Source organism: Syngnathus acus, chromosome 2 (assembly GCF_901709675.1).
Source record: "Syngnathus acus chromosome 2, fSynAcu1.2, whole genome shotgun sequence".
NCBI classification, from domain to species: domain Eukaryota; kingdom Metazoa; phylum Chordata; class Actinopteri; order Syngnathiformes; family Syngnathidae; genus Syngnathus; species Syngnathus acus.
Window position 1 is genome coordinate 18,170,352 of NC_051088.1, and position 14,805 is coordinate 18,185,156.

The window sequence follows — 14,805 nt, forward strand, 5'->3', positions numbered from 1 at the left end:
CCACTGACACCAGCGCATGAGTAGCACGCACACATATTCTACACAATCGAGCAGGCTCCTCTTAATAAAATGGAAATGTTACCAGGCAACCCAATGAGACCTTGTGACAGACAGAGAGGGGGGACATTATCAAATAGAGTGTGATAATTAAGAGTGAACGGTCCTCCGCGTAGAAAGCGAGAGCAATAAATTCTCAGACGCAGTGGGTAGTGACAACGAACAAAGTGAGGGACCGCCACAATGAGAATGAAAATCGTGGAGCTGCTCACCCCGGTATAATAGTTTCCACTCTACTGACAAGGGCAAAATGGGCTGATCGGAATTGAAAAGTTAGGAGAAAATGTTCAAAGTGCAACGGACAAAGCAAGACAACTCATAGATTGTAGGTTAACAAAGAATAACTGAGCGCCATCTTTCTTAATAAATTCTGTCTATCGGCTGGATGAAGAGCCGGCTTCCAAGATCTTCGTGTGGATTATGTAGGTCAGCAGACAGGGTGCAAGGAATGATGTGTTCACACTGGGAGCTTTTAATTTAATTAAAGCCGCAACTGACAATTATTTGAATAATCGATTCATCTGTTGATTATTTTATTAGTTTTAATTTCCATCGCTGTATTCAAAACCAGGGTGTTATTTTAAATTGACGGCGCATATGGGATAAAACACAAACATGAATTAATTAGGATTCATTGATCGCTTTTGTAAAAGCAGATGTTTACAACTAACTTATTTGGATTCAACACAATAACAAAAAGTCTGCTTTCATGGAGTACTAAAGAAATCAAAAGATATCTACTGTTGAGAGGCTGGAATTTTGAGGATTCAGAAAGCGGCTAATCGATTTAGCAAAGAAAAATCATCGATTAATTTGATAATTGATTAGTTGTTGGTTCAATCGTTACACCTCTAAATTGAATATTTATTCACATCAAAATAAGTCATTCATCCAGAGTCATCAGTGTGGAAAAATATGAAGGCTACAAACAGATTTTCTAAAAAACTAGAACTTGAAGGTGCACGCAAAAAAAGCCATTCAAAGTGCCGATTTAAATGAAAGAAACAAAAAAAAAAAAAAACACCAAAGTCCATTCGTGCAAAATTCATTAGCTGGTTTTGGTCTGTTTGTCTGGAATAGTGTACAAAGATTGAAAAGATTGGTTGTGACATATAAAAGTGTACAGGCATGAGAGAGGTGTGCATGCATGCCAAATTCTCCTCTCAATGCGGTCGTAAGACTCTCAGATCGCCACTAACTCAATCGTCCATCGAGATGACGGCAATCAATCTCGGGGAGAGAACGATCTCACTCACGCACCATCATTCATGTCCGTATGGCTAACATCTCTGAGGAAGCAGATTACCAGGGAGTGGGGTGGAATTTGATCACCGACACTCTTCCATGAGTTGTAAGCAGGCAACAAAGTGGCCCGTAAAAGCCTCCTACGGATGGATCGCCTGATCGTGCACAAATGACTCCCTGGAGGCAGGCAAGTTCTTGGTGTTTTAGTTTGGGTGTGCATGATAAGGATTGTCACCCACACATTGCATTCCTCCACTTCACTTGAATACTACTTAGTAAATCAACTGGACTCTCCGGCTGATCGCGGCTCGTTCTTATCATTACTTGTATTGCTTAGAACCAACTCTGAGGATGCACTGATGGATTAATCCAAATGATGCCATCATTTTTATGGATCGCTGATTCACTCAGGTATATTTGTGTACATAGTCCTCCGAGGCAAATACGTGGTGTCTTCTTTCTGTATTTTGTTTCAGGTATCAATTCAGACAGATATGAGACCATCATGCATCATTTGACAGCAAAGACTATCCAGTTTTTATAAGCCTATCATTCTCTTACCCATAGCTTCCCATTTGACATTGTTCACGTAAGGCTAGGTAAAAGCTCTTCAGGCTTCAAGTAGATGATTATGATGCTCAACAACCTGAAGCGTAAATAGTTGAAGCAGTGTGACACTCATAAAGCTTCTCAAACTGCCGCTGAACAGCAACCGGGGACAGAAAATGATCTATTTAGTATTTATTTCTAGGTGGCAACTGTGCAACGCAGTATCAATGTCAAGTAGTGAGTCATGATCAAGGGAATAATATGCTTGGAATAAATTGCAAAGCCAAAGCGGTCAAATGTTGACGGCCTTCCCGTCGGTCCAAACAATGTCCGGGGTAACTTCCTGTTTGCTAAATTGGTTTTATTTTCAGAAATGATTGATTGAACCTAACAATTTTCATTTTATGTAGAAGTGGCAGAAGTCAGAGGTTGCTGCACCGAGAGAAGGAATACAGCTGGAATCTGACACCAAAAGACGCAATGTAATGCTTTTATTTTATGACCACATATTATTTGACAGATCGAACACGGTAGTTATTCTCAAAGTGCTGGATAAACCCGCGCACAACAGCGATCAAATGAAAGCAGCCTGTCAATCTCTCTTGTGAATCTTGGCTAAAACCAAAATCGTAAAGTGCCACCCGACTCACCCCAATTAACAGGCAGCAATTTAACTGTGACAGAGTAAATTCTCATTATGGCTAGCAGCAGCTGCTACACTCCAGCCGAGTGAGTCAATGAGTGTTTTTATCCACTACCTCATGATGTTAACAATTTAATGGAAGAAAAAATACATCTGCATTGTTTGAGTACACATCATGGAAACACATATGATAAGTACACACTCTCAATGAAACACGGCTGAATGCCCGCATCATTGGTTGATAGAAGGAGGATGAATGTTATCCCTCCCATCAACAGAGTAGAATCTGTCAAGGTTGCTGATGCTCCCAAAGCAATTTCTGTGATGCCACCCCAGAACAAATGACACTCCACAACACCCGTTGAAATGGAAAAAGACAAATGGGCTTGCAAACGGGTTGAGTTTTATCTTCATTATAAAGGAAAATTGCGGTGTCATTGATGTGGAACACAAACACGCGCACACACGTATTCAACCTTGTGAATGGACGTCCACAATCTGGAATTCCCCAGTAAAGGTCATCAAAATTAATAGCCTGGTAAATTGATGACATTAAAAATGTAAATGGTCATCTCAAGAGTGGTAGAGACAAAGAGATTGTATTGTCCAAGAACACAAACGTTATTAGAATTATGACAAGGCTGAAAGAGGCCTGAAGCCCAGAAAGACCACCACCATCTTTGCACATTAGTCGACCAGTAAGCAGCTGAGAATTTTCAAACCAATATCGGCAGTTTTCATTGTCAATCACACGTTTGAAAGTTGTGACAAACACGTTTTTTTACCCAGTATCTTGCCATTATTCCTGTTTTTATCACGGCTAGCCACGCTTCAAAACAACACCATCAGCAATGTGGATAAGCTACGCGAGTGTTGCAATTCAATTCAGGCAGGCTGGACCACTCGGAGGTTGGTTCTGGGCCACATGTGGCCCACGAGCCGCTCATTGACTAGCTTAAGTACCTTGGCTTGTGACACACGCACACACACACACACACACAAATTACAGGCCGTTGTTCAATCAACTTTATTTGGTGCTGCTGCTCTTTTTGTTCCTCAGAGGATGATGAGGGTGTTGGCGTAACGCAATCAAGAACGCCTCGGTCAAGGCCACTCAGAACACAACACCGATGTTCTGACAAAGAGGGCAAAGGGAGTACTCATGCTGACCCACACTGTACTGTATTGTATATAACTAGGACAACCTACAACACCTGCCAAAATGGAAGTGGTTTTCCATAGAAAATATTAGACTGGTAAAGCCCACCAAAAGTAATTGCATGTAATTAATAGCTTTATTTTTTTATTTTTTTAAGTGATAATGGACCAAAAACAAAGTTAGTATGTTATTCAAGGATTTTCTTTTTTTAAAATTTATTAGATTTTTTTTTCTACTGATTATTGGAATCGTCATCGGACTAAAAAAAAAAATCCCAAGCACCATCAAATTGATACAAAACTAATGTACCGTTAATGCATACATTCTGTCATAATCATTCACGTATTAGTATAAAATAAAGGAATGTTTTGGAATACAAAATCTCTTGGGGTTCAGGAACGGCTTGTTTTTGTGCCATATAAGTATAAAAAAAAAAACACAATCAAAACCTGTGTTCTTCATACGCTGGTAACCCTGAGCTTCATCCGGAAATGGGCTCAGAGTCTTCCGAATATTCTACAACATACTAAATGGCAGGAAAGCTCTAACACCCATGACACATTTCTTATCTGTTTGGATCATTTCAATGGGTCTGCTGTATATCTGTATTCTATTTAAAATGCTATGAATCACTGTCCAGAGAAACATTGTGTGAACTTAATGGTGGCAAACCAATAATGTTCTCATTTGCAAAGGCCTGCTTACTAAATCCAACTGACAGCAGATTTTAGCTCGTCACCATTGTGGACAGAGCAGAATGTAGTTGCCAGCATCCTCGCAAATGAGCGGAGTGGCTGGAGAAACAAAACATTGACGGACATCCAAAATTCCTGATGAATATTCAGCATCAATTATGAACGTTCTATTGAGCAAAAGAATTAGCAGCAGAAGCACGTTGGGTTGTGTGAGGCGGGGGAGATAACGCAGCCTAAACCCCTTGTAATGTGTGGGAGATGGCAACAAGCCAAAAGGATAACGTCTAGCCTTTAGAGACAATGCTATTCAGGATCTTCCTCATTGGGGGAAAACTTTCTTGGAAGCACTTGAGCTGAACCCTCCCAGAGGTTTTCACTACAAACTCAATTTAGCTGCTGTTTGTCATCAAAAATTGAGGGAAAAGTGCACTGTCTGACGATTAAGACTTTCTTGGGCTGCCTCGGGAACACGTACACCTGTTTGTCAGAAATCAAATAATATGCCATATGGTGTATATTTGCATTTCATTCATGCTCTCAAGATGTGTTTGAAGCAGTAGTTGCTCTTCTTTTAAAAAAAGACTTGTCTTTTCACTCATTTTAGGCCATTCACTGAAAATTGGATTACACTGCTAAGTCTGTCGAGGTTTCTTTGAAGCTGCATCAATCTGAATAGGGGTGTGTTTGAAATATCAATACCTAGTTAAATATTGATATTGTATTGACACTAGGGGGCGCAACAGTGCCAGTGACTCGCATAAGAAGGAAGCACCTGAATGTGGAAAAAAAAAAAAAAAAATTTTATTAATTGATGACGTTTGCACATTTTCATATTTGTGATGACATATGAGTAGACACAATTTACTGAAATCCTTCCATGACAAAGGCAAAGGGAAGCTTTATTAATCCTTAGAGACTGACCATTATCTCCACTCAACCAATGTCATGGCAACTCACTGACATTCGCAGTGCAAGGCATCCTGATTGAGTTCCTAATACCAACGCTTTTATGCCAGGTCATCTTTAGTTCAACTGTTCGGATAAAAAGAGCTCCTCTGAGCACAAACAAATCATTAAGCAGCCCGAGCTACCCGGCCCCTATCTGGGTTGATTTGGGGTTCTGCTAGCATCCAGTCCTGTTGTTTGGAATAGCTAAGCTGGCGACGAGGAGCGAACGGAGGCTTCTCGATCAATATAGCCTCATTATCAGCTGGCTTCCGTCATGGAGAGTAGGGTCCCCCGCGCTAGGCCAGCTGATGAAAAAAAAGTGCAGCGCAATTCAATTAGACGATGCCTGAGATGGCGAAAGAGGTTTGATCAAAGCTCTCAGATAATTAGCACAAGAGGTGCTTCACAGGAGCTATTTTTTCATCTGAGCGGCCGTCTATGTTGTTTCGTTAATGTTACTTGAGCCTGTAATGGTCTGGGAATAACCTGGTTCATTGCCAATGCATAGGTTTCCTCAAAGGGAGAGTGGGGCCCCCATACTTGCACGGATATTCACGCGAGCGCACACAGATACTCAACCTGGTTACTTTTTAAAAGGGTACACAAGGTTTAACGCGACCCCTTATTGTAGTTTGAACTCATCAAAAATTTGCAAGCGTGCACATGCGTTTTAGCAGACAGGAAGTGTCAGGTCATCTAGAAATAGTGCCTTAGGGGAAATAAAGCCGTTTCCTGGAGTCTTTGGGGACTTTTTAGGCAGCTCGCTGACAGTTTCATAAACCTTTTAACAAATGCTCCTCTCTAATGAGGTCTGATGTCTAGGAGGGAAGAGGGTGAAGAGGGATCAGGTGTGTCCTTAAATCGGGGGTAGGCAAGTCCGGTCCTGGAGAACTGCTGTCCTATCTTTTTTAGAAGTTTCCCTCCTTCACACACCTAATTGAAACGATTGCACTGTCTGATAAACACACATGTACCGTCATAACATCGGATCCTGTTGGGAAACATTTATGGGGGTGTTTTCGGCGGATTCAGCATGTTGAATCGGTGTCGTAACGTTGCGACATTTTATCACACTGACGAGTTGTTCGCAAGCGATTCGGCGGCGCACAGGGCAAGAACAGGAAGTGATGAATGCGGAGAAACAGTAAGTGTTGGAAAGCCTTGAGAATTTTGCTCATTTTACACATCGTCAACCTCCACATTTTGACGTACAATGTCTGTCTGGATAAAAATATAGCAGAATGCAGAATTGTTTACATTTTTATATCCCACCCCAACAAAGAGCTTTCTGATTGTTTTTTTTCTAATCATGAGAAATGATGACTACCACCGCTGATGGTGTGGAAGGGTATTACATTTCACGGGTGAGCAGAAGGTGCGTGATGGTTAATGTCCCTGTCTGTCCGCTACACTGTATTTTCATAATTTTTTCCAGCGCAACTCCCAACATTCAGTCCGACGCAACAGGGGGTCGGCATCAGTCGGCGGAAGGCCATTTGTTTTGAAATCAGAGACCAGTTAAACCGTTCAAATATTTTAAAAAGATGAATGGTAATAGAAAAAATTCTAGAGTTATCTCTATTTTATAAAGTGTCATTCGTAATTTGAGTATTGACATGAGGCTGAATTGGGGGCCACGTAAAATGATGTGGCCCCGGGGACTTGACTTTGACACCTATGATCTTTAAACTGTGTGATTGTAGTGATTGGGTGCACTATAGAGGAAAGAGCCACCATCCTCGCTTTTTACCCCAGTGTGTCACACTGTGACAAGCTTTAAACAAGGTTTCTTCTCAACGGCCCATCCGTCTTAATGTGCCAATTCAAGTGCAGCATGGCGCAAAGGATGAAAGCCACCATGACAACATATAAACAGGGTGAATCAACGTTGCCCCCGTTTGACCTGGTAAGTGAAGACGAGATTGTCTTCACCACTTGCTAGGGCTGCACGATATTGGAAAAACATGCAATATGGTTCTTGAATACAATCACAATATCAGTGTTGTTCTCCCCTTCCTACTCCAGTTTCCTGCCGTGTTTCCAAAAAAACATGCATGGCACTCCGAATTGCCCATGAGAGTGAGTGCGAATGGTTATTTGGCACCCAGTCAGGGTGCCCCCCACCTACTGCCCGAATCCGCACGGTTGGGCTCCAGCGCGCCCGCGACCCTCGTGAGGATGAACAGTTAATAGATAAATGGATGACTTGACAACATGTCACCATCAAAACAATTCAACTGGATCACAGTAAAAAGTTAATGTCACATATTTTTGTAATTGTTCTTATAGCTTGAAACTTGACAGTTAAGTTTGCTTGTCATCAAACACAAAGGGTAAGTAAGCTACGAAAGATCATCAAGGTTTCAACGGCAACTTTAAAGGCATAGTGATCATCATTCGAAAAGGCAGAGATGTCACTCTATTAATACAACAAATAATCTCCACTTACCAACTGTAAGGTACAAATAAAAATGAGCGTGCACCGGCCGCTGCAGCAGCCCATCGTGTCTGTCCGCAGTGACGAACTCTGATCCGGGAGAGAAACACTTTAAAAAGCTGGTCCAAGGAGCTTCAAATATAGCGAGCAAATTCAGTCTTGATGGAGAAAGCGGAGTCTTGTGTCTCGTTTTTTCCCCCTCAACCTAGTCGTTTTTGAGCAGAGAACACGACAGCGTCACACTTGGTGTTTCTGTTCGGCTTGCTGAGGTGACTGGCTGCCTGGGAGACGACGCTGGTGAGCTGGTAGGTGAAGGAGGAGGGGCTGCATGGTGTTGGTGAAGCAATCAACCCGGAGGCTGGATTGTAATTAGGAGCGTCAATTTGCGATTCCACCATCTTCCATCTTCTGTCTTGATCAGACCATTTAGAAAAAATGCCAAAATGGACAAATAATGTTGCAGTGATCGCTTATATTTGAGAGCTTAAATGTGCAAGGACAAAAAGTTATTCAATTGCCTAATGTCTCAATTTGGGGATGGAAAAGAGGCGCCATCTTGTGGTCATAAAATGAAACACAAGTTTTCGTGGTTCTTTAATCACGCAATCACATACAGTGACAATGCAATAGAAAAAATAAATAAACAACTGTCTGTCTGTCTGTCTGTCTCAAATGAAGAGAAAGAGACATGGCAAAAATACAAGAGCAATTGTTTCTGACCCATAAAGAACCCTGAAAAGAGCTCACAGATTTGGGACTGCCTAATAGCACGGGAAGCTTTTCACCCTGATAGCAAATGTCAACATGTGGTGAATCTTTCTAATATAAAGAAGAATTGTTTTTTTTTAGTTCCCGGAGCTTTCTTTAAGGAGTCAATTTCATCTTTTAATTCAAGTACTGCATGAAATGAAGTTGATCATTGCTAGTTACTTAAAACACAGTTGAATGATGATGGTCGTGCGCAGTGTCACGTTCTACGTACTACGTATTACTAGTGACTTGCATTTGAAAGTAATGTTTCTTTACAATGTTATTGCTTTTTTTAAAAAATGGGGGATTTATTATTTTATTGATTTAAGCCTTTAAAAATAAAATGCAAAATTTGCAAAGATACTGTACCTGGTAAAGTTGCGGTCCAGTATAATACAGAATAATGGAAACAATAAGAGCACCAATTGCCCTCCCCACCCTGCACTCAGTGCATAGAGGAAGGACCTACCTCTTCTCAGCTTGATAAATGTTTTACGCCTCTGCGGCCTGAGCCAGAGTACACTTTACATTTCATTTCATCACACACCCCTACAGTACGTATGTTGTGCTACTTTTTGATGCCTCCATCCCACACTGCACTTCTTATCTGCATCTATTTGCACTCAGGAGGAGCTAGTCCCAGTTACTCAAAGTATCCTTCCGAGATTTAGGTCTAACACCTTGAAAATTAGGTGTTGTTAAAACTGAGTTCACACACTACAAATGAGCAGCATGACTAGGTTGAATAATGGACCAGCAGGAAATGAAAATGTGCACCTCATGAATCCATTTATAAACACTGCAAGTTGGTTGTTTACGCTGCAATTGTTTTCCTTGAGTTGTGTTTCCGGTAGTGCATTGGACTACAACATTGACTTCCCTTGAGCTGTAGATGTGAAGTTTTGTTTGCTATTACGTATATTAATTTATTTAGAAGAATATAATTTACAGCAGCTATAAAAGGCACACACCCCTGTCTTAATGCCAGGTCAAGATAAACATCTCAAAGCTTTTTTTCCACCACTAATATGACTGATAACCAGTACAATTTAACTAAAAGAAACATATTTTCAAGAGGGAAGTAAAAATAAACAACTAGTATAATGTTAGTGCACAAATGTGCACACCCTATAGGTGGTGATGTGGCTAGTTAGTTAGTTAGTTGGTTAGTTAGTTAGTTAGTTAGTTAGTTAGTTAGTTAGTTAGTTAGTTAGTTAGTTAGTTAGTTAGTTAGTTAGTTAGTTAGTTAGTTAGTTAGGAAGTGTGTAGACCTTTTCTAGCCACTGTGTACATTTTCTACATTTGAGTAGATTCCATATCCTGTGAAGCCTCACTAAGCACGCGACTACATTAGAGATTGCTCCCTCCTTCCCTCCTGCATATGTTATGAGAGCATTTTGTGAATGTGTGCTCTGTGTGAGTGGTTCCTGCAGTACTACTTGAAAGGTGAAGCTGAGGTCATCGTTGAAATTCCATTCAAAGCCTTGAAGTAGGCACTCATTGGGTTTATTCAGTTTGGCCAGCACCTTCTATTTGTGCAAGTATTATCGTGTGTGTGCGTGTGTGTCCACTGCTCTTCTTTCATGACAATTGTGTCCAAGTCCCCTCGCGGGGCAGTCGTTCTGTGCAAAGACGCTAATGTGAAACGACAGGTCAGCCAATGGCGCTCTGCTCTAAGGGGACCCGCATTGTGAAGGAGACCCAGCAGTCTGGCTCTGAGATGGACAACAATAGAAAAGAGACCTCAAAAGGATCAGCTTTTTCCCCTCGTTTGGGGCATATAGTGCGGTTACTTTTCAGCACTCGGTAGGCTTATTTGGCCTCATAGGAAGACTTATATATATATGGAATATATATGGAATATATATATATATATGGAATATATTTATATATATATATACATATATATATAAGTCTTCCTATGAGGCCAAATAAGCCTACCGAGTGCTGAAAAGTAACCGCACTATATGTATATATATATATATATATAGTAGTGCATGGACCTTGGCGGAGACCCGCTCCTCTCCAGTATTCTCTGAGTTAATAATGACATCATGCTTTTCAGTGAGCAGTCGTTGTAATGGCTCACTTTGGCCGCTTGGAGGCCAGCGTGAGTGAGGTCGATTTTCAATGAATGGATGCCTCTGGTGCTGTCAAGCCAAACCCAAGACGGCGAAAAAATACAGGATATGAGTTGCTTTCTGTCAAAATAAGCAGCAGTATTGACAAAATATTTATGTACACAAAATTTAAGTTTGTCCCAAGAATTTCGTGTTTTTGTTCCACTTTCTGTTTTAGACTTCTTCTGTCTCGGCTGGAAGAAAATGCAAACTACATACAGTAAGGGCAAAATTGTGTCAGTAAAGAAATATTATTATTATTATCATCAATAATAATAATAATAATAATAACAATAATAATAATGTGGCACAGTGGGTGACTGCTTAGCACACATTGACCTCACAGTTTACCCTGCCTGCCATGATGAACATTTGGTCAAAGGAGGCAGAGCTCCATGTCAAGCATACAAACATATAATGATGACATAAATGATTTTGTATAGTTGTCTATATGTGCTTTATGTTGGTCAAATAGATGCTGCATTTTTTAAATATTTGCTCGACGTCTGGCTGCTTATTTAATATAAATGCAATACTCCGTTTTGCTCATTTGTGCATCAAACTTTTAAATGTAATCCCTCACCGGGCTGCATCCCTACATTGTTTGTGCAAGTCCAAACTTCAACCCTTTGTTTGTATTTTGAAAGCTGTCCCCGGAAGCGAAGCGCTGTGCTTGCCACTGGTCGTCACGTGTGCTGCAAGGCTGATGGAGGCTGAGCAGGGAGGAAGGAGGCGAGCCCCTCTGCTTCCGCGTCAGCATCCCTTCAAATAGCCGCTGTCACTTGACTCCTGCACGCACAGACTGGCATTTGCAAGGCACAAAAAGGGGGATCCAAATCAGACATTTGTGCGTTAACATCAGCTTTTATGTTGCATGGTGACGACAATGAGCGCTGAGAGTCGCTAAAGGAGATTTGGAGCCCTGCCAGGAAGGATAGCGATGTTCAACGCGCCTCGTCCCGGGAGAAGTCAACCCAGAAGCTGGCAGCGAGAGACGGAGATGCTCCTCTAGAGCACCGGCAGGTCGAGTGAGTACCCTTCAATCTATTTTCCGCTTGCCCGCGCTAATGACGCCTGGACTGATTTTAAACCACTCGCCCCCTCCCTGAGATCAATCAATCAATCAATCAATCAATCAATCAATCAATCAATCGCTCCTCGGTAAAAGTGCATCCGTGCATTGATCAACCATGTGTGAAAGTTGTCTGACCAATTTGGAAATGGTGCACCCCCCCAACCCCTTCCAACTCCACTTTCCTTTTCCGCCCCTCCCTCTTGTGTGCACCCCCTCGGCGCATTGCACGCACGACCGTTTTACATCATGCAGAGGATTGCAGCGCGAGATGTGATGAAGCTTGGGGAGAAAACTTTTGATCAAAGTCAGTGTGTGCCGCATATTACTGAGGGCCCAGCGTCAATGTGAGCCTAATTAATAAAGCCTTTGTCAGGGGGCCCTCCTATCACAGACACTCATCACTAATCCGCTCGTGGCCCACAGGGCGTGGGTTGCCATATTATGGTGATAAGAGAGCAAGCACCAGTCATACTCAAACTGCAGCTGCTTGTTAGGAGTGGTGGTCAGAAAGACCCAAATGACCCCTGAATGTTATTTCCAATGACTTTTCAAGTCTAAACTTTTTCTGGGTGAGCATGTGTTGTTGGAAAAGATTGGAATTCAGATTTTAGATTACATTACATTTTTTCTTTCATTCTATAAATTACTTTCACGTTTTAATGGGGTAAATTTCATGTTTTAATGTGGTAAAATTTACGTTGTAATGTCATCAATTCCACAATGTTATAACGTTATAATGGCATCGATTTCACATTAGTGTCGTAAATTTCAAAAGGTTTAAGTTTGACTTGCGTATTCAGCAAAATAAAAGGAAGATAAAAAAAAGTTTTATGAAGTGTAGCTATTGTATGTAATGTCATCTCACTGTGTGGCTTTAAGAGGTGCAGCCTAGTGTGTGATCTCATGATTTGCTGCAGGTGAGTCTGTGTGAGCGTCTGGGAATGAGTTGTGGCGTACAGCAGCTCATTGCGAGCGCTCTCATTTTGGGTTAAAAAGTGCATCAGCAAGTCTGTCGCATTAATAACTTTATTGCTCTATTTTTTTTTTACTCAACTAAGTGGTGTTTCTGAAGCTTGCTCGATTTATTATCGAACTTATGAAATTTCAAGATACAAGTCGCTCGCACAATTGATCTGTCTTGAATTGTTTGACCTAAGCCCCTGTGACCACCTCTCCGATGAACGATGTGAGGAATTCCACCTTTCACATTAGCGATGAAGCTCCAGCCCCCTGCTTGGAATCCTGGGCAATAATGTTCACGCCATGCAGCACACCCACACTTTGCATAGAAGGGCCGCCTGTTCCCTGCTTGTTGTGGGAAATGACGACAAGTCTCAGCCTCGAAATTCTTTGCGTGCGTTCGACATCAAGCGGGCGAGGGCAGAGTCAGCCTTTTGTTGAGGGGTAGGAAACAGTCAGATGCTCCCCACAGAATTATCCCTGCCGATGTTGCACCCAAGGCGACAAGGACTGAAGTGCTCCTTTCTCTACTGTGATGCCCTGCTGTCTTCATCTCGCAGATAAAGTAGGCGAGAGTATGAGAGTTGCCCGCCCCGCCCTTGCATGAATATCTCATCCCTTTCATATGACAACATGGAAAACTGTACATTCTACCAAACATCACACACACACGTTCACCTCTTTTGTATAACAGTAGTGGTGCCTTGACATATGAGTTTAATTTATATTTAATTTATATTTATAATTAATACTTTTTTTTACTGTTCTTATATATGTAGCTTTAAATATATTACATTGGCGTAACTTATAAATGACCATTAATGACAATCTCTTATCTACACTGGCTGGGAAGTGCAAGACACAATAACAAACGGTGAAACACTTTTACATTGCATGAAAAAAAAAATGCAAATTTCAAAACACAAATTAACGAGACACAAAACATAAAAAAAAAGAAATATTTCGCATTTAACAAAAGCTGAAATAAATTTACAGTAAGACCTTATCGGGGACTGATAGGAAGAGACAGGAAGTGCATGGCATTTTGAGCTCCTGCGAATAGAGGTGATGTTTTTCTGTAAAGGTATTTTGTGTAAAGACCTCTACCTACAAGCTGACCTTGAAACAAAAGTAACAAAAATTGCATTGGTTTCTCAAACTGTTACTTTGCAGGCGACTTGGCTTGCTGCTTTGTGGGTGTGCAATGGTGAGCATAAACTGCTGCGTGTGCACCTTATCCATATCATTGTGGTATATATCAGTCAGACAGGCGTGTCCTAGCCAGAAGTGTTAGTCCGGAGCCTGAGCGAACTTTTAATGCTATGTGGAGACCAACAGGCTCATGGCAACAGAATCATGTCTGCATGAAAATCACTTCATTATTAATGCTGAGCAGAGGCCAAGGAGGCAATGCAGAGGCCAAGTGAAGGAACAGGGCTTTTCACTATACTACTGATAAATTGGTTGATGTGTGTTAGCAACAAAAAATATTCAAGAATAGTCATTTTAAAAAGAAATCAGCAAATTTACTGGTTTACAGGAACGAGAAGATGAAAGATGTATTTGCGTTGTCTCATTTGGGGACAGTCTGGAGCCCTGACATGTATCATGAGCTCAGATAGTGTCACATCGCAAAAGATATTCTGTTAGCTTGGAGTATCGTAATACTGTAACACAGTGACTATACTGTAAATATAGTGGATATAGACACAATGTAGAATGAAAACAAATTAAAAACACAATTGTCTGTACATGTGGCGGACTGTGGGTTGATACCTAGGGATTCAACCGACTTAATCCAACTTTTATTATTACCTCATGAAAACCATCAAAAACAAGTAAGACCGCACAACTGTTTCACATACATCATTTGAAACAGTTCACAATATGTTTTAGGACAAAAACGAAATATTTCTATAAATTGTTACATTCACCAGTGATACCGATTAATAAATCGCTACAGATTTTGGATGTAACAAGTTTTTGTAACAAGTTGCGCTCAGACCAACCAATCAGAGGACAGTAAAATGCTTATGTCATTGAGAGCCAGCTCGCTGGCCTTGGGAGGACAAACAGTCCCATTTCTAATATAGTTTCAGTTCCAGCTGCCAACACTACTGACCCTGGGCAGAATAGATTGACATGGCAGCACATAGAGGATGAAGTC

At 41.2% G+C, this 14,805-nt stretch overlaps 2 protein-coding genes across 6 annotated transcripts in view; one reads left to right on the forward strand and one right to left on the reverse strand.

Annotated features, from left to right (window-relative positions):
• nkain4 (sodium/potassium transporting ATPase interacting 4) overlaps positions 1-8,067 on the reverse strand; it is a 30,581-nt gene extending 22,514 nt beyond the window's left edge. The window contains exon 1 of one of the 4 annotated variants that reach the window (XM_037265202.1): positions 7,746-8,066. In XM_037265202.1, the coding sequence (XP_037121097.1) occupies positions 7,746-7,799 (54 nt within the window). In that variant the 5' untranslated portion in view covers positions 7,800-8,066. Of the gene's footprint in view, positions 1-7,745 lie in introns of all 4 variants that reach the window. The other 3 variants (XM_037265220.1, XM_037265193.1, XM_037265210.1) reach the window with 3 other exon arrangements.
• A 3,203-nt stretch (positions 8,068-11,270) lies between these two features.
• Positions 11,271-14,805, forward strand: part of LOC119139736 — a 30,491-nt gene continuing 26,956 nt past the window's right edge. The window contains exon 1 of one of the 2 annotated variants that reach the window (XM_037280704.1): positions 11,271-11,631. The gene's annotated coding sequence lies outside the window, so the exon portion shown is untranslated. The remainder of the gene's footprint in view (positions 11,632-14,805) is intronic. The other variant, XM_037280686.1, reaches the window with a different exon arrangement.